At 41.6% G+C, this 22924-nt stretch overlaps 1 protein-coding gene and 1 pseudogene across 2 annotated transcripts in view; both read left to right on the plus strand.

The window, feature by feature from the left end:
- The window catches only part of KSR2 (kinase suppressor of ras 2), a 607737-nt gene extending 585118 nt beyond the window's left edge, over positions 1–22619 (plus strand). Inside the window, exons 17-20 of one of the 2 annotated variants that reach the window (XM_040345855.1) lie at positions 8113–8244; positions 11301–11430; positions 18735–18868; positions 21737–22619. In XM_040345855.1, coding sequence (XP_040201789.1) covers positions 8113–8244; positions 11301–11430; positions 18735–18868; positions 21737–21743 — 403 coding nt within the window. In that variant the 3' untranslated portion in view covers positions 21744–22619. Of the gene's footprint in view, positions 1–8112; positions 8245–11300; positions 11431–18734; positions 18873–21736 lie in introns of those variants that run through there. The other variant, XM_040345864.1, reaches the window with a different exon arrangement.
- LOC120925188 lies at positions 6416–6646 on the plus strand (annotated as a pseudogene).
- Positions 22620–22924: the final 305 nt, after the last annotated feature.

Below are 22924 nucleotides of genomic sequence, written 5' to 3' on the forward strand. Positions count from 1 at the left end.
AGATGTTCTTGGAATATGTGGAAAAAAATAAAAACGCATTTTTTTTTACAGAAAGTTGTCCATTTATAGGATATTTCCAACACATAGCATGTACATAGAAAAAATTACACCCCAAAATATATTCTGCTGCTCCTCCTGAGTATGGCGATACCACATGTGTGAGACTTTTACACAGCATGGCCACATACAGAGGCCCAACATCCAAGAAGCACCATCAGGTGTTCTAGGGACATAAATTACACATCCAATTTCCTTACAATCTATCACATTTTTGAAGGGCCTTCATATTTCTAACACAGCATGTACATACCAAGAATTACACCCTAAAATACATTCTGCTGAGTAATGGGTAAAAAAAAAAGAAGATTACCTGTGGTTTTAGTAATGCAATTGTCCACAGAAGGAGAGCCCCGATCCAGGCAGCAGGCAGGGACGTGGTCACTGGTCAGCGACAGTGAATGGAATTGTCCAGGCAGCAGGCAGCAGGCAGGAATATTGTCCATAGTCAGTACAGTGCCAGCAGTGGCAAAATATTTGTCCTGGTAGGAACATGGTCCAAGTAGCGGGCCATGGGTAGGGGAATGGGGACAGGGGTAGAGGCTTCTCCCACCCAAATCTCTTTGAAGCCTCCGGGCAACCAGACCCTAATCCGGGAATGAGAAAACTAAAAAATTAGTTTTTTCATCCAGAAAAACAATTCTGGAGCCCCTCACATATGTGAGACCACTGTGTTCCCACTAGTATAGCAGGGTAAAAGATCAATCCAAGGGGCAGGCAAAAAACGTGGTCAAACAGTCCAGGGTCAGTTCCAGAGCAGGCAGAGGTAGGTACAGTTTAGGGTTAGGCAAAAGAGTGGTCGTATAACAAGCCAGGGTCAGTTCCAGAGAAGGCAGAGGTATGTTTAGGGTTAGGCAAAAGAGTGGTCGTATAACAGGCCATGGTCGGTTCCGGAGAAGGCAGAGGTATGAGTGCAGTGGCATAAGGGGTGTGGGGGGGAAATTACAGGAAATTAGAATTGCGTTTACCATACGTCCCTAATAATGAAGAAACGTATGGTAACGGCGGAAACATGTTCCAATACAGAGGCCTGGTTGGGAAGGACAATCGGGACAGTAATATGTGGTGTCTTTTCGAATTCCTCTTCTGGAGCACACCCGGCACCTCTTCTGATGTCTGTTGCCTGTTTCACGGGAGGGGGTTTGCTCAGGAAAGTGACGCTCGTGCAGTCTGCTCACAGAATCAGAGCGAATATTTTCCGGTGGGTTTTCAGGGTACAAAAGGGCGGTGATGACTTCTTCTTGATAGTCCAGATATGATACGGGGTTCTCGGATGATTTTTTGTAAATTACATAGGAATTGTAGAAGGCCAAACTAAAAAAATAAATGGACACTTTCTTATACCAGTGGCGGGATTTTCTTGTGGGCAGGTAGGGTTCTAACATCTGGTCATTGAAGTCCACTCCCCCCATGAACAAATTATAGTCATATATGCATTTTGGTTTTTGGATTGGGCCGGTTCTTTTGGGGACTTCCACGTGGGTGTCATTGTGGATTGATGAAAGCATGTGGACGTTCCGTTTGTCCCTCCACCTGACAGCCAATATCTCCTGGTTCCTCAATGCTGCAGACTCCCCTCGTCTGAGCTTTTGATCCACCAGTTTTTGCGGGAAGCCTTTCCTGTTGGGTCTTATTGTGCCACATGCTGGGGTATTCTGAAGGTAAAGACAGCGAAACAGGGGCAAGCTGGTGTAGAAATTATCCACATAAAGGTGGTATCCCTTTCCAAAGAGTGGATACATCAGATCCCAGACCACTTTTCCGCTGACTCCCATATACTCTGGACATTCAGGGGGATGCAGTTGGGAGTCCTTTCCTTCATACACCATGAATGAGTAGAGGTACCCTGTGGCTCTGTCGCAAAGCTTGTACATTTTGACCCCATATCGGGCCCTTTTGCTGGGGATGAACTGCTTGATGCCCAGCCTGCCTGAGAATTTGACAAGGGACTCGTCCACAGATATGTTCTGGTCAGGGGTATATAATTGGGGAAATTGTTGAGCGAAAAAATTTAGAAGTGGCCGAATTTTATATAGCTTGTCAAAAGCAGGGTCATTTCGGGGAGGGCACTGGGCGTTGTCGTTAAAGTGGAGGAACCGCATAATTATTAAATATCGGGATCTTGGCATAAGGGAGGAGAAGAGTGGCATGTGGTGAATGGGTTTGGTGGACCAGTAGGAGTACAATTGTTTTTTTTTTGAAAGTGCCATAGTAAAGGTTAGGCCTAAGAACATTTTAAATTCGTCCACGGTTAGCTCTCTCCACTCAAAGGGGCGGGCATATCTGGAACCAGGGTTACTTCTTAAGTACTGTTGTGCGTAGAGATTGCACTGGGCCACAATGGAGGAAAGGAAATCTTCGGTGAAAACTAAATTAAAAAAATTTATCATAGAAAAGTTTTCTGTGTTCACCTGGACACCTGGCTGGGCAGTGAAGGGGGGGATATTTGCTGCTCCGGAATTGGGGGGAAGCCACAGGGGGTTTTGAAGGCCATAGGGAAGGCTGGCATGGCCCCTATCCCTTTGGGGCTGAGATGACACCCTACTGGTGCCTGGGCTTTGTTGCAGTGGCACATCGCTTGAGGTGGACGGCACAGCTCTTGAGGTGGACGGCACAGCTCTTGAGGTGGACGGCACAGCTCTTGGGGTGGACGGCACAGCGCTTGGGGTGGACGGCACAGCGCTTGGGGTGGACGGCACATCGCTTGGGGTGGTAGGCACAGCGCTTGAGGTGGACGGCCCTGCGCGTCTGGGAGTAGGCCGCTTCTCCACGCCAGCACCCCTTTTTTTCCTGGGCACATGTTCTTCTTCAGACTCTGAATCGGACCCACTGTCTATAACGGGTTCATAGGCCGAATCAGAATCGGACAGAGACTCCTCGCTGCTCTCATCGCTCATGGCAAGTAGAAGATGTACGGCCTGCTCGCCGGTAAAGATTTTTTTTGCCATACTGGTGGCTGGTGAGGCTGTACTGCAGAGTACTGTGGTGGCACTGGTGGACACAGGTGGGCACAGGCGGCACTTATGTGCACTGTAGTGGCACGGGTGTGGCTCTGGTGGGCACAGGCGGCACTGGTGGGCACAGGCGGCACAGGTGGCTCTGGTGGGCACAGGTGGCTCTGGTGTGCACCGATTAGCAGCACTGGTGGACACAGGCAGCACTGGTGGGCACAGGCAGCACTGGTGGGCACAGGCGGCACTGGAGGGCACAGGTGGCCGTGGTGGCACAGGCGGCACTGGTGGGCGCAGACGGCACTGGTGGGCGCAGACGGCACTGGCGGGCGCAGACGGCACTGGCGGGCGCAGGCGGCACTGGCGGGCGCAGGCAGCACTGGTGGGCGCAGGCGGCACTGGTGGGCGCAGGCGGCACTGGTGGGCACAGGCGGCACTGGTACGGCACTGTTGTGGCAATATTATAGGACTCTGGTGACTGGTGCGGCTCTGGTGACACTGGTGCGGCTCTGGTGACACTGATGCGGCACAGATGTGGCACTACTGGGCACAGATGTGGCACTGTTAGGCACAGATGTGGCACTGTTGGGCACAGATTGGGCACTTTAGGCACAGATTGGGCACTTTAGGGCACAGATTTGGCACTTTAGGGCACTTTAGGGCACAGATTGGGCACTGATGTGACACTATGGGCAATAGAAAACTCACAGTTTATCTCCTCTTCTCTCCCGCTGATACTGTGTGAGGAGAGGAGAGGAGGTAAACTTTCCCTGACCTCCTGTGTTTACATTGTGATCGCGCCGTCATTGGACGGCGCGATCACAAGGTAAATGACCGTTGTTGCTGGTCATTTACTTGGATCTGTGTAGCGCCGGGTCTCATAGACCCGGCGCGCACAGAAATTTCTTTGTGCGCGCCCGAGGCGGCGCGCATTGCTGCTTCTGCGGGGCGCCGTTTCAGAACGGCGACCCCCAGTTAAGCAACCACCTTGCCGCCGTTTCCAGACGGCGGCTGGTGGCGAAGTGGTTAACAATATTACAAATTATGAATCTCAAATAGGAAATTATAGCCATGGAAAACTAAGCAGTAGCTATTGGACCTAGCAGCACAGAGGACCTAGTGGTTATTGACTGCACAATGATTTATCAAACATTCCATAGCATCTAAAGTATAAGTTTGTATGAAATCCACATTTTTAGTGCTTTATGTGCAGGAAAAATCTTGCAAGCAATGCTGGTCAGTTTACACACAACAGTGAGTAGCTCTGAAGTCCATTACAAGCTGATTGCATTTCAATTCGTTAGTAAAGACAATAATTTCATATATATTATTCTGTATCTCTGCAAGTAGGTGGGTATTGAGGAGTGAGGGCTACACTAATGGTGAAAAGAACATAGCACCCCTGAACACCTGATCCAAGTGACTGAACAACATGTTTCATTCACAATTTATTGTTCTAGTAGCTGTGTGAACAACTCATAAAGCCACTGCAATTAGCGCAGATCCCATATCAATTGTTTAAAAAAAATAACCCATATAGAGAGGTAGAAAAGAGCTAAATTCTCAGCTTCAATTATTGTTGGAGCAATCAAGTCACTTAGCTCAAAAAGCCAAAGTGTGTTGTATAGCTGGTGTACCTTGTTATCTACAATATTTACTGTAGTTAACATAAAGACTGATATTTTAGGAGAATGTGATAAATAAAGAAATAAATTATAATTGTATTTGTTTCCCCTTATCTTTATAATGGTACATGTTATTGAAGGAATATAAAAATTAAGCATTTATGCAGACTCTACTCCTCAAGTAATATTGTTAAGAAAAAGCATTATAAGTACTTTCTAATTGGAATTCACAGAATTCTATTACCTGGTTCTAATTTTAAATCTGTGTAGCCACAATCAGCCTGTCTCTAATTACAGATTTTATAGTTAACGAATTTGTGATACAACTTGTTGTCTAGAGTAGCTATTGGCAAATAAATTAACTAAACCTAATGTCAGCATAATGTTTTATTAGTTGTAGGAAGCCTCATTAATCTGCTAGCATGATTTGCGTAATTATAGATAAATAAATGAGTCCAGAGGTCAATGTGACCTCACCACTGCTGGATGCTGATTCCATTGGTCATGGTATCTGGGATCCATTCAGAACCAAAGAAAATAAAATCGAAGAAGCATTAAGTATTGTGTGTCTAGTAGAAAAACGTATTGCTCAGGACTTGCAGATTATGCTGCTCTACGAACGAGTTTTTCATATTACTCCTGGGTTGTTTTTTTTTGACCGTTTCATGAAATAGCACACCGAAAATCAATAAATCAGTGTAATGCGGGTGATCATTTTGTGCATTCTAAATTAATCAGATTGGAAATATAGCTTTTTAGAAGATCATCTGGCAGATCCCAAAGCTGTGTGGGCTCTTAAAATATATTTAATCAGTCAACCTTTTGCTACACACTTAAGGTGGTCATACGTTATACAATTTTCTTATTCAATTTCCTTTAAATTTACCTTAAAGTATGCACACTTCAGTAATGAGAAAGTGAGATTTTAAAAGTACTTACATAGAGGAGGTTGGTTGATTGGTCCTTTTTTTTGCCTCTCCTGCGATACACCACATGCCTCCCTGGTTCACTCTTGAATGCTAAAACTGGAAATCCATGTTTTAAAATAAAATATTTCTTCCTTCCCCAGATTGGGATTTCCCCCTTATGGGGCATAAAGTACCTAAATTGGAAGTGACGCAAAGATCCATTTAAATCTTTGAATCTTGTGCCTTGAAAAATTATTCATACCCCTTGACATTTTCCACATTTTGTGATGTTACAATCAAAAACTTAAATGTATTTTATTGGGATTTTATGTGATAGACGAACACAAAGTGGCACATAATTGTGAAGTGGAAGGAAAATGATAAATGGTTTTCAAAATGCTTTACAAATAAATATCTGAAAAGTGTGGCGTGCATTTGTATCCAGTTCAGAAGTCACTTGATTAGTAAATAGAGTGTACCTGTGTGTAATTTAACCTCAGTATAAATACAGCTGTTCTGTGAAGCCCTCAGAGGCTTGTTTGAGAACCTTAGTGAATAAACAGCATCATGAAGGCCAATGAACACACCAGACAGGTCAGGGATAAAGTTGTGGGGAAGATTAAAGCAGGGTTAGGTTATAAAAAAATATCCCAAGCTGTGAACATCTCATGAAGCACTTTTCAATCCGTCATCCGAAAATGGAAAGAGTATGGCACAACTGCAAACCTACCAAGACATGGCCGTCCACCTAACCTGACAGGCAGAGCAAGGAGAGCATTAATCAGAGAAGCAGCCAAGAGGCCCATGGTAACTCTGAAGGAGCTGCAGAGATCCACAGCTCAGGTGGGAGAATCTGTCCACAGGACAACTATTAGTCGCTTCTCGGCCTTTTGGCTAAGATCAAGTGTAGTATCTGTTCTTATCAGTTGCCAGGAGGTGGCGCTATGCTAACCGTCCCCAGTACACGGCAAGGTGGAAAGAGATGGTGGTGGCATATGCAAAGGCGAAGGCCTTCTGATGAGGATGGAGAATCATTGGGTCGAGGCGGAGGGCCGGGGGTTTGCCTGGCCTTCTGGCCGGTGTCGGTGTTGGCGATGCTCCTATCGGCGTCCGGTGGAGGAGCTGGTGTAGCCCGGTCTGGGGGGCCTGGGTGAGCCATGCAAATCTGCTGGATTGATGGGGGCCTGGAAGGGTTATTACCGGTGGAGGTTGCTATGATAGTCGGTGTGGCTCTACCTGAGAAAACCCAGAAGGGCTCTCGATCTGGTAAGAGAGGAGTGCCACTCTGATCTGGTCGGGGGTTGGATAGGAACCAAAAAGCCTATGGTGAATGTGCCCCTGGAGTGGCAGTTCAGGGGTGTCATTACTGCACTAGTGTTGCCCTCAGCACTTTTGAGTTTTGGCACGATGGTCACTTAACACACTTTTTTAGCACCTGCCTCTAGGGCCGAGCCTTTTTGCTGGGACCAGAGGAATTTTTGATTCCTGGCCGGAGGGTCGGCCATCGTATTGCACGATGGTCACTTTTACTCTCCCTCTTCTTCCTTCTCCCCACTTTCATTTTATTTACCCCTGTGTGCGTCACTTTGTTACACGCATTTTGTCACAGAGTGATTAGTAGGGTGTAGGTCCTCGGGCCTGCCCTGAACATCTTGGGAGTGGGTGCACATGGCCTTCTGGCTTATTTCGCCTGCTCTCATGGGGTCTCCCTTCGGGGGAGCCCCACCTAGTACTTGGGTGGGTCTGTTTCGGCAGACCTTCCAGAGAACGGGGTCTGTATGGTTTCGGCCAGATGGACCACGTGAAGTACCTCAGTCGCCGTCTGGAGCCTAACGCCCCGAGGGATCAGGGTAAGGTCCTTCCTTGTGGAGGACAAGTTGCATGTTTTGTGTCACTGTTTTGTGCACTTTTTTTGGCACCTGGTGGAGTTTTTGGGTGTGTTTCACACGCCATGGGCTTTTAAAAAAAAAAACGTGTTTCAAAAGAATATACCCTTTTCATGAAATCTACCATGTTAGTTACACTACTTGCCTTTAGATGTTCTCAGTACAGAGATTACTGTTATCAAGCTCCTCGCTTCCTCTATTAATAGGGAGGGACTTAAAAAATGAATGGCTACAAGGAGCTGCCGTTTGGCTCGGGTGCCCCCATAGCAAGCTGCTTGCTGTGGGGCACTCAACAGGACGGAGGGACCAAGAGCTCCAGCCAGGGACCCGAGAAGAGGAGAATCTGTGCTGAGCTGTGCAAAACCAGTATAACATGTTTGTTTTTTTTATACAAAAAAAATGAGACTTTGCAATAACTTTAACTCATTAAAAACTGCAGTATGCGGGCACAACAGACATGTCGCAGGATCGTAACAGTAATAATAATAATAATAATAATAATTGGCTAATTGTCTGATTTCTAACAATGAGATTAGGGATGTGATGCCAAGGCTATGTCCCATAAGTATATGAATAGGGTTCCTTACCATATCATCAAGTAGACCCATAAAGTGTTGGATTTGAGCAGCTAAATATCATAAATGCAACACAATAGCAAGTATTATCCTTTATGTTTTTTGAACAGGCGGGAAAACAAGCTCCGGATCCCTAATGGTTGGCTTTGCCATTTGGCTCCAGAAATAATACAGCAGTTGTCTCCTGACACAGAGGAGGATAAACTTCCATTTTCAAAGCACTCGGATGTATTTGCACTTGGGTAAGTAGAATTCTAAGCAACTTTGTAAATGTAACATCTTACCTCTGCCTTTCTTTTCCCTACGCATTCAGGGCTTCAATGCTAGGCCTAAACCATTGTCAAAAAAAGCTGCAAATAAAATCTATAAGCACTTAGGTCCAGGTGTAGCTGTAGTACCTGTGTAATACCTGGCATAAATGGTTGGAATGCCAGTTTTGTAAACAAGAAATTGTAGTTTATATGGATGAAAAATCATAAAATTAAAAAGCCATGCAATCACTTGTGTAAACAACCTCGAGGGCTATATAGTGCTTACTTGTCCGCAGTTCGAGAAGTTTGAGATGTGTCTCACTACTTCTAAGCTATAGCATAGGCATGTGTCAGCTGGGCTAAGCAGAGAAATCCAGGAGCTGTGGGGGAGCCACTGTGTGGATTGCCATACGTGGTGCTGGGGAGGAAACAACGGCAGGCTGTGGCAAATAAAACCTGTGGAGACAATGTTGGAAACGGTGTCTAGTGATGATGTCACTTGCTGCGCCTAGCGGACGCAGAAGCCAGTGAGGAGGAAACACTTGGAGAGCAGGCCGATTGTGTAATGTCGATATGACTTGACAAGGTGCAGGAGCGCGAAACATGTCATCATAGCGACGGGATAAACACGATTGTCTTGCTCTCCAAGTGTTTCCTCCTCCCTGGCTGCGGCTCCTGTCCACTGGCGCAGCGAGTGATGTCAAAGCTAGACACCATTTCCAACAATGTCTTTACGGGGATAACTTGCCACAGCCTACGGTTATTTCCTCCCCAGCACCGCATATGGCAATCCACACAGTGTATCACCCGCAGCTCCTGGATTTCTCTACTTAGCCCAGCTGACACACACCTATGCTGGAGCTTACAAGTGCTGAGACATATCTCAGACTTCTCCAACTTCGGACAAGTAAGCACTATATAGCCCTAGAGGTTGTTTACAACACATGACACAAGTGATTGCATGGCTTTTTAATTTTAAAAATTTTCATTCAAATAAACTAAAAGTTACCAGTAGTTTCTTACCAAAACCGGCATTCCAACCATTTATGCCAGGTATTACACAGGTAATAGAGCTACACCTGGACCTAAGCGCTTATGGATTTTATTTGCAACTTTTTTTATGGTTCTTCTCCCCAGGAGCAAGTCCTAGCAGCTAAGGTCTGCTGGATTGTCAATTTGTCATTTCCTCTACTATGTTGTCCCTTTCATAATTTTTGGGGCTAAACCAGTGTCAACATTACTTTATTTGACCCAGTTTGTTATTAGTTTGTGCTGCACAGCAGAGCACAATATGTCTACTAAGCAGGACTGGAAACAGAGAGGGCATTGGGGACTGCTCTGTCTACAAAAGTTGATGCCTGGAATCGTGGGGTGGGGTGGGGAATGGGGGTAGAAAAATAGGAAGTCTTTTTACACTGGGGCTGCTTTCAATGCTTTGTCAATAAAAGTAAAAAGTGCAAACCCAATTGATGTAGGAAGTCCATAAAAACTCCATGAAACATAAATATCATGAAATGTCATAAAAGACCAACCACTGAGGGCTGCCACCATGTGGGAATAGAAGCCAGATTTCAGCAAAGCTGTAACTACAACAAAGGAGAGAGGCGCCTCTAAGTGTAGGAGTAAACATGATTTATTGGACTCATACAAATAGCAACTTACATATGTGGAAGAATAAAAAGTCACATCTGTAAGTAAAGGATCCCGAGGGATGTCATCGGTGGAAGGTCATAGTTCCTCTGCTCCTGTCCCAGCCAAGCACTGGTATCCCCGCCGGTCACTGCTGTGATTGACGTACGGTCTTTTATCACAGTGGGGGATACCAGTGCTCGGCAATGACAGGAGCGGAGGAACTGTAACCTTTCACCAATGACATCCCTCGGGATTCTTTACTTACATATGTGCCTTTTTATACTTCCACACGTGTGAGTTGCCTTTTGTATGAGTCCAATAAATCGTGTTTACTCCTCCTTTGTTCTTTCAAATTTTTGTGTTTAACTCTTGCACTGATTACAGGAGTGCAGATAGAAATGATTGTGTATAACTCCTGGAATTAAAGGCACTGAGGCATATTTACTAAAGGAGTTGCAGATAAATAAATAATAATTTGCTTTACACGTAATTGTATAAAGAAAATAAATCTCAAATTTTTGTGTGAATCTCAATGCTTTTATTAAATCAACCTCATTGTATGAAACAGTAGAATGTATGTCTTCTTAGTAATATCAGTCTTTCTACACTATACAGTGCAGACCGCAGACAGGCTGAATTTAAAGAAATCAGTGTTTACAATTGACTAGACTGTGATGATAGCTTTCAAAGCACAGAGGAAAAAAGGCGGAAGTAACGTTTACATTTTTCCACACATAATGAGTGTCTGTTGCACTATGCTTGGGATACAATTTATTTAATATTTTTTGATCTTTAGAGATATGTATAGTTAGGTAACCTCTTAAGCATATTTTTCAAGTTTAATTTTATTTACAACTTGAACAAAAAGAAGGTTTTGAGATTTACATATAGGTAAATGATTCCCAGGCAATGTAGATAATTAAAAATAATAGCCTGGCATTACAATCATCCGTCATGTCTAATGTCTGTCCCTGACTAGTTGCCCTGGGCATGATCTATGACAGGGGTCTCCAAACATTCTAAACAAATGGCCAGTTTATTGTCCTTCAGACTCTTGGAGGGCCGGACTTTGGCCAGCGGGAGTGAAAAATTTCCTGCCATCAGTGGGAGTAAACATCTGGAATTGGGGGGGAATAGTGCCTCATTGCTGGTATCATAGGGAGGAATAATGCCCCATTAGTGGTGTCAGTGGGAGAAATGGTGCTCCATTGTTGGTGTCAGATGGCAGAATAGATCTCGTATCATTGGGAGGGATAGTGCTCCAAGGGTCGGATAAAGGCAAACAGAGGGCCGCAGTTTGGAGACCACTGATCTATGGTATTTTCATGAGCCTGTAAGGAATAAAGACTGAACGCATATACTGCTGGTGACATGAGCCTGACGTAGGATAACACTGACCTTTTCTTACCCCACAGAACTATTTGGTATGAGTTGCATGCCAGAGAATGGCCATTCAAAAGTCAGCCAGCAGAATCAATTATATGGCAAGTAGGAACAGGCATGAAGCCAAATCTTAGCCAAATCGGAATGGGAAAGGAAATATCGGTGAGATAATGTTTTATATCTTTATTTGTATTCAATACAGTAATGGACCAGACAACTGAAAACTGATATGATAAACCTGCTAAACTATATCCGCAACTTTGTTTATATCCCTGAAGAATCCACTGGCAGGATTTTCCCGTGGTTGCTTGTGACTCCAGCCTCTCCCAAAATAGATGTACAAAGATGTTTTTTTGGGTAGTCGAGCTATTTTCCTTTATTGCAGAGAACTATATTATTGTTTAGTTTTGAAATACAAGAGCAGTTAAGCGTGAATTGGGGATATTGGGAGGCATCTCTTGCTATACTGCTGAATATTTTATATAAGAAGCAATATGCTTATTATGGTGGACTGACTCTTTACAGGAAATATAGTGAGTTGTATACTTTTTCTTTATTATGCTAAGTCAAAAAGGAGGGGAAAGGGGATTGGGAATTTGAATGAAGCACGTAGGTATAAAGAATTCAGTTTATTATATAAATTAACATATAAACGCATAATCGTGAATAAGTGTATATCCAATACAATTCAAATAACTGGTACAATTCATGAAAATTATAAACGATTAATATAAAAAATTATACATACTGACAGATATCAATTGAATCATAGGGACATGGCATATAATAGCTTTATGCATTTTGTGGATTGATCCACTCTTCAGGAGCATGCACATGAGTTCAATAAAATAGAGTTTTAGTATATAGTATAATAGAAGAAGTTGCTGTATGGTGTGATTTTACCCAAGGAAAAAGGAAAATCATAAAAAATAAAATAAATATAAAACCAAATACACTTTACCATACTTACAAGGTCGACTATATAATAAAAGTGTGGCACTGTAGATCTTGGGGGTTCCCTGATCTATCGTGCCACACTTTTATGTTATTATAGTCAACCTTGTAAGTATGGTAGAGAGTGAGGTTTTTTTTTTTTTTTTATGATTTTCCTTTTTCCTTGGGTAGGATCAGACCATACAGCAACTTCTTCTATTATACTTTTTATTGAATTCATGTGCATGCTCCTGAAGAGTGGATCAATCCATTAAATGCATAGAGCTATTATATACCGTGTCCCTATGATTCAATTGATATCTGTCAGTATGTATAATTTTTGATATTAATCGTTTATAATCATGTGGCAACCCATCTTTACTTTATGCATAGATATACATTTTTATGAATTGTACCAGTTATTTGAATTGTATTAGATATACACTTATTCATGATTATGCGTTTGTATGTTAATTTATATAATAAACTGAATTCTTTATACCTACATGCTTCATTCAAAGTTCCAATTCCCTTTCCCCTTCTTTTCGACATATAGATAGGGATGGAAGCAATTGACCTTACCAGATCACCGTCTCATATAAAGTCCCAATTGTTCTCCTTTTTCTTTTATTATGCTAAGAAATAAAATATATAGATTTTTTATAAGCTAATTATTAAATCTTGCATATTTCATAATTCCATATCAATCTGGCGAGTGGAGCTCAAGGTTATTTTTCACATTTTACAAAGCTGGTCGTATCTACTTTGCCAACAAAATATTTTAAGAACAAAGCTCAATGGCTGCAACTCAAATTTACACAGGCATTTATATAAGTTATAGGAATGATTTCAGTATCGTCATGGATGCACCTTATATTAAAGCCTAAGTTTACAGAAAAAAAGAAAAAGCACAAGGGACATTGCCTACCGTCACCGTGATGTTTTCCTTGTGCTATTTCCTTGTTTACCAAAAACGTTCCTCCTTACGATAACCCCCCCTACACACACACACCTCTGCTGTCATAATCTTCTGGTAGAACGCTTAGGGTTTAAATTCTTCAGGGTTTAACCACTTGTGGACCACTCGCAATATTCTGCTGGCAGGCAGCCCATGCAGGCACAGCGACGTACCGGTATGTCGTTGCCTGTTTCCATTTTTAGGCTGGGTTCACACTGGTGTGATGTTAGATATTGCATGTGATTCGCACCACACTGCTGTGCAGATCACACGAGATATCCGTGCAATGCAAATTCAGCCATACAGATTGTATAAACCAAAAAAAGCACTGCTCAGCGCTCAGGAATCACCAGTCAAGGTAATCAGCAAACATAATATAATATGAAAAATGTGTAAAAGCAGCTGCTTAAAACAAGTGAAACATTAATAAAACAGTATTATTAAAAAAACTCTAAACGTCCCAGAGTCCAATATAGTACTGTAGCAGTGCGATATATTCCCCTTTCACCAGGGGAAATATATCCCCCCATGTGGTAAATATCCCTTGGTGAAAGGAGCACTATGTAAAGACTTTTGATCAACTACATCCATTTTCCTCTGCACGATTATTGTTTCCTATGTGTATTACATATAGAAGTCTTTCAAATGGTGGTTTGATGGTAGCGCTGCTACAGTACTATATTGGACTCTGGGACGTTTAGAGTTTTTTAATAATACTGTTTTATTCATACAGATTGTATGGCTGAATTCGCAATGCATTTGCACCAAAATGGTGCAGCACCCTTTTTTGGACAGCACTGGAATCAGATTGCATGGGTGTTCACACCCATGCGATCCACTTCCTGCACCATTTGACAGTTTGCTCTGCATTATGCAAACCGATTTAGGGGTGTCATTAATTTTCTATTGATAACTGCAGTGGTTCTATGCGAGTCCTATGTGATGTGGGAACCGGCACTGGAATCATACTGGTTGCCGCATGGCACTAGTGTGAACCGCCACTCCAGAGCTTGAGAAAATGCATTGTGTCACAGGCCAGGTCAAGCACTTTGTTTTTTTCTCAACTGTTCACTAATGTTTTTTGCTGAATCAGGCTTCCAGGGAAATTCATGTATTCTTTCTACTAGTATATAAAAAATATGAAAATTTTAAGACATTTGTTAACAGATGATTTGTTTAAGAATCCTATGAGAGAACAAATGTATAATTCCTCATAATGTAGTTCTAAATTCAGCCTTAATAGCTCTCTCTGGAACTTTCTCACCAGTAGGGAATAAGTCCATTTTTAATGAGAAAGAAAATATATGTTATGCTCAGAAGTGGAATGGTTAAGAGGTTCTGCCAGCGGATATGTTAAACAGCTTCAATAAAGTTAAATATACAGTGCAAGTATGAGCTTGAAGAGGCTGTAAATTATTTTCAGCAAAGCAATATATAGCTGTTATATCTTATATGAAACAACAGTGCAGATAAGAAATTAAATGGCTAATTGTATAGGGAAAAATACGATTTTGCAAAGCCCAGGAACCCATGACAACTTATCAGCAGACATAACTGCACTAAAGTGCAGAAACGTAAGACCTGAATGGTTTCTATGGGTAACATCGATGCAAGGTCTTGCCTGACTAAAATAAACCTACATTTAGCCCATGCAATGCAAAGCAACTGATTTTGCTTTAATTTCCAACCCCTCTCCAGCATATACTTTCTTACTTATCCTGCATAGACAAAGCCCAGGTTCACTTTGAAAGCCTTATGCCATAGCCAAAAATGTGATACATTGTGAAGATCAATATAAAGAAATTGGATTCCCAGCATTTTCTTGTCATGTTGGCTAGGCATTCAAGATGAATCTTGAGAGTTGGATGTCAACAGAATCTATCCAAAAGTCAAGCAATTTGTTAAGATATGATGACTGTAAAATCATTGCTAATACGTGTCTAATAAAATATGCAGTGACTGTTGCAAAACAAAGTATTTTGCAGGATATAAAATATGTGTAACATTTTATATATTTTGGAGAGAGCAAAATTTGGTACAGCTCTGCATAGAAACCAATGAGCTTCCAACTTCAGCGTGTTTAGTTAAGCTTGACAAAATAAAACAACCTGGAAGCTGATTTTGCTTGAGACCTGGTTTATATGCAGAGCTGCACCAGATGTTGTACTCCAGTTTTAGTAAATTGACCCATGCATAGTCATGTGCATTGACACATGGTTAAGAATCAGGTAGTTTCATTTGGAGAAATAGAACATGATTTATGCTTGGATGTTATGAGATGCCACATCTTGCTGTACTCTTAGCAACAAATTGCAGTCTGATCATTGCCACACCAGTGCCAGTGCCCCAAACTGTAAAACCAGCAATAGTGCTCCTGATTGCTGTCACACCAGTCCCAGTGTCACCACAGCCAGTGTAGCCAGCAACAGTGTCAAAGATTGCCACCACATCAGTGGCTCCAGACCAGTGTAAACCAGGATCAGTTTTCCTGATCACTTCCACACCAGTCCAAGTTTCACAAGAACAGTGTAAGCCAGTAGCAGTATTCCAGATCACTGCCACATCAGTGCCAGTTCTGCCAGACCAGTGCAGCTATCAACAGTGTTCCTGATCACCACTACACCAGTCTCAGTGTCACCAGACACCAGCAACAATGTTATTAAATAACAATTAATAAAGGATTTTTTTCTACGGTGTCTGTGTTTTTTTTTTTAACCATTTACACTTCCTTCGTGAAATGGTAGAGGTACAGTGTACCCCATTACCAATTCACATAGGGGGGGGCAGGATCTGGGGGTCCCCTTTGTTAAAGGGGTCTTCCAGATTCTGATAAGCCCCCCGCCCGCAGACCCCCACAACCACCGGGCAAGGGTTGTGGGGATGAGGCCCTTGTCCCCATCAACATGGGGACATCCTCCCCATGTTGAGGGCATGTGGCCTGGTGAGGTTCAGGAGAGGGGGGGGCGCACTCTGTCCCCCCCTCTTTTCTGCGACCGGCCAGGTTAACGTGCTCGGATAAGGGTCTGGTGTGGATTTTTGGGGGAACTCCACGCCATTTTTTTTTATTTGGGGTGGAGTTCCTCTTAAAATCCACATCAGACCTGAAGGGTCTGGTATGGATATTTGGGGGGGAACCCACGTCATTTTTTTTTAAATTGACGGCGGGGGTTCCCCTTAATATCCATATCAGACCTGAAGGGCCTGTTAATGGAATTTGGGGGGACCCCCAGCTTTTTTATTTTTTATGAATGAATCATCTCTGAATTGTCAGAGCCGACAATTCATTAGAGCCGCAAAGCCGGTTTTAAATGCCTTTTTTCCTTTCAGAAATGACACTTTGTGCAGGGACAGTTCTATGTATGGGAAACATGCGCTTTTTCACATGCTGACTTTACACCCCCCCTAGGTACGAAATTTAAAGTAATATTACACTTTTATTGTTTCACTTTTAGCATTATTAAATTCACTGCTCCTGAAAAAACGGCCGTTTTTAAAACTTTTTTTTTGCATTGATACATGTTTCCTGGGACAGGACCCAGGTCCCCAAACACTTTTTAGGACAATAACTTGCATATTAGCCTTTAAAATTAACACTTTAGATTTCAAATGTTCGAGTCTCATAGACTTTAACGGGGTTCTAAAGTTCACAAGAACATTTGGTGTGTTCGCAAGTTCTGATGCGAACCGAACAGGAGGGTGTTCGGCTCATCCTTACTCAGGAGGAATAGAGGAATGTGTTTTGAAGTGTAATTGTAAGTTTTCCCATGCTTTGTGTGAGAAATAACTTGTTAAAATGACGACTTGTTAAATAAAATCAAGTTTTAGTTTCCAAAAAAAGTATCTACCTTTCAAAAATGGGTAATTTGGTGGTGAGTTTGTACTCTTTTGGCATTTTAGGTAGGGCCCCAAGAAACAAAATCGGTAGTCAGTACATCAAGGTTGATACATTTCAAATATATACCATAGTGTGTAGACTCAATACCCTTCACACAGTCCAAATAATATACACATTTTAACCAATGTACTGTAGCAGAATACATTTAGGCTGAAGTGAAAAAAAAAAAAAAAACAGTGGTGATTAAATGTCACCAAAATAAAGCTTTATTGGTCTCAAAAATTATATAAAATTTACTTGGGTACAGTGTTGCATGACAGAGTTCAACATTGTAATTGTTAGTCAAGGTATCACAGTACTGAAACATGGTTAGGACAAGGAGGAGGTTTAACATGCTGGGCTTCAAGTGGTTAAGTTATACAGTTGTGATGGTTGTGAACCTCAAATGTGTGCAAATTCTATTGATGTTCCGAATTGTAAAGTGTAGATTTGTGTGCACGCTGGGAGTAACTCACTGACACATCTGTTCAGTTCAACTACTTCCTTATATGCAGTGCCAAGCTTTTTTTACACACATCACAATATGTCACTATTATGTTAATGTGAGTCTAAAAAGCACATCTGATTGGCTGAAATACAAGAGTACAAAAACTTGATGGTCAAAGCTTGATTGTCCGCTGGTCTCCACATTTTTTAGCATGCGTGGATACAAGGGGCAAGCGCCATCTTTATCTTCAGTCATCCTTGACTCAGTGGGAGGGGGTTTTATTAGAGGCTCTCTTGAGTAAGGAAAAATTAAAGCAGTTGTGTACATACAAAAGCAATATAGACTTTATAGTATAGAAAAGATACATAGAGAATAGGCATTTTCTGGTTATCATTATGCTCATCACATTCTTTCACACAGTTGCCAAACTAAAGGCACCAGTATCTTTAATATTAGATAAGACCACTTTCAGACCATTAACCTGTCCATTTTGTTTGTTAGAGATAAGACCACCAACAGTGACATGTCTGTTGTACATGGAGACTGGTATGCTCTGTCACTCCATTTTCTTAGAGTGGCAAGAGTTCCCTGCTATACATACTGGTTATATTCCCACTGACGTTGGCTTTTGGGGTACAGCTCCCATTGCGATATTCCCATTCTTTCGATTGCATGTTCCATAACATTGAATCAAATAAAAATGTAAATCTAATAATGGCTGTGGCTGGGGTGCAGACCCATGTTAAAGTGTAGATCCCCTCAGCCACTGAACAACCTAAGAGCTTTTAACTGATTTAATGATCCATATTTCTATGTTTAATTTAAGGAAGGTTAAAGGGTAATTTAAGGAGGCTTTAAAGCCAAGCATATTTGTCTTGGATAGAGTGGAGGGGCATTATTACTCCTGCCATATTTGTATTGTTGTCTTATGGATATACACTCAATCTATTAGCCTTGGTGACCATCATCACTGCTAAAAAGTGAACAAAAAAAAGTTTTTGGAATTATCACTGTAACGGGAATAGAGCGCACATCTTCCATTAGGGACACATGTTCTGGTGACAACTTTGTAAGAAGGATTTTTCTCACATTGGAGAAATTGCCCTTCACTTCCTGTTGTCTCTACGGGTCAGGAAGTGAAGGGAAATCTCCCCATTGGGACACAGTTATACTTTTTTTGTATTTTTTTCCCTCTATGCCAGAACATCTCTAATCTGTGTCTTAGCTCATGATATTGTGTCATACTTTGTTAGGACATTCTACTCTTCTGCTGGGCCTATGAGCAAGAGGAAAGACCAACTTTTACCAAATTGATGGAGATGCTGGAAAAACTGCCAAAGCGGAACAGACGCCTCTCTCATCCAGGTCACTTTTGGAAATCAGCCGAGTGAGTAACTCACCTAAACTATTTGTCTTTACAAGGTCTTAGTTGATATTACGCATACTTTGATCTAAAAGGACTTAGCTACGCAAAAGATAATTGTTTCATGTTAGCCCTTAGTTCCAAATAGTGCTATATTTACTACTAGTGTAAGGCACCCTTAAAAGGTTTGGACTATTCTATAATGAAATATGTGGCTTAAGCAAGCACATTTTTGCAACCAATAAATACATAACTTTAGCAGTGCACTTAGCATATCTCTGAAACTATCCAAAAATGTCCAACTTTCAAGCAATCAATGTGCAGTCAGACACACTCCAAATGTGATTTTGTAAAATGCTTTGCAATTGTTTACCTCAAGGGTAGGCAACCTTACAGAGGTGGATCTCTACCTGAACAACACAGGAAAAGTCAAAGATCACCGGTCACAGTCTCGCCACCTCATCCCTGATTTAAATCTCTAATTGCAGGACTACCGTGTCGCAAATGTATGGGTTTAAATCAGGTGTTGAGAAGACAACATATTAACACACACTTGGACTGCTTTTCAAAGGAGCAGCACTTGTGCTCCTTCACACGTAAAGTTGGGGGTGGTAAAACAGCAGGATACAATAAAAGTTTATGGCTAAGCGCAGGTACACTGCACTGCACCCATGGTGTGGGTAAACCGCAGCACATCAGTTTGAAAGCAGCCCTATACTATAATGCCCAGTGTATCGCTTTGCTTCACACTGACCTGAAGATCTCTTTTTTCCTGCTGCTGGCACCACTCTGGAGACCGCTAGCCAGGATAAGAGGTGGAGTGTAGTTGGTATCACTCCGCATGGGACAGGAGCCAGCTCTACAGAGGAGGCATTGGCTTATACGACTCTTGCTCCCTACTACAGCTCTAAGGTTACAAATATTCCTTCTACATTTCACTCTGTTTGATGTTCTGGAATGGCAGGTTAGCAAACCCAGACCGAGATCTACCAGTCACCCGTCCGCAATCTACTGGTATATCGCAATCTACAGGTTACTGACCCCTCAATAAACATTGTGAGGGAAATTGACTTAAAGGGTTTGATTTCCTGAAGGCAAATAGACATTTGAGTTTGAAAGGGAAGTTCAACTTTGCAAGGAAATTATCCCCAGAGCTTAGTGAATAAGGTGAAGCTCTGCTGACTTCCATCATTGAATAATGTGCAAGCAAAAATACAATTTTATTTTATTTTCCATGCACGTTATTGGGCATTCTTTGCAAAAATTCATCAGATTCACTAAATTCTGGGAAAATTACAGTGCAAAGTGAATCTTCTCTTGCACAGCAAACAGCATATTTACCTTTAGTAATTCAACTCTCTAGTATATGCCAAGCCAAAAACTTTTTTTTAATCCTGTTAGAGAGATTTTGTCTCACTTTTTGTTTTGGTGACAATTTCATAAGATATAAATTGCGGGACAATTTGCAATGGAAACACAGGAAGAAATAAAACAGGACTTCCAACCCTACTCTACGAAAGGAGAAAAAAAGAAAATTTTTATATTTCTGCATGTGTTGCTGTTAGAATTCCCCCTCACATCTTGTCTGGTAAAACATTGTAAGCAGGATAGGAAATGAGGGGAAAGCTATATAATGAAACCCTGGGTAGCAGTAATTACCCAATCAACATTCTAAGCCTATCCCACGCTTTAAAAAAAAAAAGAAAACATTTGGGCTGGACACACATTAAATAAAGAATCTACAGATGCAAGGATGTTTAAAATGTAATATGTATTTTAGAAATGTAATAGAAGTAATCTTCCTATAAAACAAAATCTTCAGATATTTTGCAGTTAGGCAGGTATTAGGCCAAGTTCATTGTTGAATTTGAAGCGTTAGGTGATACGCCGAGTGTATTTGGGTCTGTAAGGCGTGATGAGGAGTATAGAGAGGTTGCTGTTGCTGTGATTACAGGTGTATGCGAAAAGCTGCGGCTGGGAAGTCTGTACAAAGCAATAATAGGTTGACAGGAGCTGCAGCTGTTCGCATGTACCTTCATATCCAGAGATTCTCTGCAGTTATGAGCAGATGTCCGACCCTCAAACATCTGCTATTTGTCCCTGATCACCTGTGGTAATATACATATCTGTAGCTGGCACCTGTAAACCCATTGGGGTTTATTTACTGAAGGTAAATAGGCTGTCCACTTTGCAAGATCATTTTTCCTTAGTTTAGAGAACATGGTGAAAACTCACTTTGCAAAGACTACCCTTTTCACATGTAAGGAAACTTAAAAAAAAAAAAATATATAAATCAGCAGAGCTTCATCTGATAAATGAACCTAAGGGAAAATTCCTTTGCAAAGTGTACAGCGGCCTATATGTCTTTTGTAAATCAATTCCATTACCTTTCTTTGGGTTTAATCATCATATAGAAGTTTTTTTTAAGACAGCTTCTGTTAATGTACAGGTAACTTAATGCTTGACCAAGCTGTGGATCAGTTGAAGTATTGTCCAGAAAACTTAACCATTTAAGTGCCTGTACATGGGCCAATTATTGATAGAACAGGCCATTTTAGTTCTATTCTTCCAGTTGTTGGTCTGTGTATAGTCCTTCCCGGATTTTTAATTTAGACATATCTACTCAGATACTGAACAGCTGAAAAGGAAGATGCACTTGTATCAGTGTCACACTATGTGCGCAGCTTAAAAAAATGGTTGTTTGCGTTATCTATTGCATGATTTGAGGGTTTATTAATGGCTAAATCAATTGTAGATCCAGGCAAGGGGTGCAAAGATAGAGCAGCACTGAGCAGCCCTCTCTGCCCATGTACTGGCAAACTTAGTATCAATTACCCTATTCTGCATATTATATTGAATATCTAGACTAACTATGACTTTAATTTTTTCCAGGCTGTGACAGATATCGGGTGTGGTACATTAGCATCTCGGTATCCCCTCTTCTACATCTGCCTTCTCCCTGTCCTGAACACTACTGTTCTTCCCCTCAAGCTATGGGAAATCTGAAGGTGGAAGAAATTGTAGGAAAGACAGTGAAGATTAAGAGCAGGTGGGAGTATTGCACTCTAAAGCGAGAGCGAGCCCAGTGCTGCCTCATCTGCCTTAGCCAACCAATGGATGGAAGTGCTACTAAGGGAAGTTCACCTCTCCTTAGAGACTGGAGCACTAGAAAGAGGATAGAAAATGTATGATTTGGCTGGAGCAATTGTCGTTCTCAATGGTCACTATATGCGCTGTATTGATATATGAGGGCCAGTTATGCACATACCTCTAAAACTGACCCTGTTTATGCACCTCGATAAGCTAGAAACAGGATAGTGTGACATCATGGCTTTGCAGTCCTCTCTAGCAGTAAATGTAATCGGGGAAAAATAAATCTTGTCGTCAAGAAGGAAATTCCTTGAGTATGCCCTTCACTATCTAAAGGGATAAATGTTGGGAATTCCAAAACACCAATTTTATTTTTTTAAGATGATTTTTTGATGAACGAACCTGAGTAGAAAATGTGAAGACTCTGTACAGTTTTAGGCATTTGACTGACTGAATGAAGATTGTACATTGGTGACCGGAATGATTGCAAAATGTCTTGAATTATTGTGTTTTATCTGTGTCTATTTGTGTTCTTAGATTAAGTTACTGGCAGCATGCTGCTTATCTTATGCAGTACAAAGGACATGTACACAGAGCATAAATCTTCATACTTGAACACTTGTTAAAACTAACCACTACAGAGGAAAAACTATTTGAATTAAATAAAGACATTTAATTACAAGTATATAATGTTGCCATGTCTTGGTAGCAGTACTACAGTACATTAATTACTTGTGTAACCCCACCCTATATGATGCAGGGGTTTAATTTGTATGTGTGTGTAAATAAATAAATTATATATATATATATATATATATATATATATACACACTGAGCAAAATTATAAATTTAACACTTTTGTGTTTGCCCCTATTTATCATGAGCTAAACTTAAATATCTATGACTTTTTCTGTGTACACAACATTTGTCCACATCTGTGTTAGTGAGCACTTCTCCTTTGCCGAGATAATCCATCCACCTCACAGGTGT

This window comes from Rana temporaria, chromosome 1 (assembly GCF_905171775.1).
Source record: "Rana temporaria chromosome 1, aRanTem1.1, whole genome shotgun sequence".
In the NCBI taxonomy this organism is placed as follows: domain Eukaryota; kingdom Metazoa; phylum Chordata; class Amphibia; order Anura; family Ranidae; genus Rana; species Rana temporaria.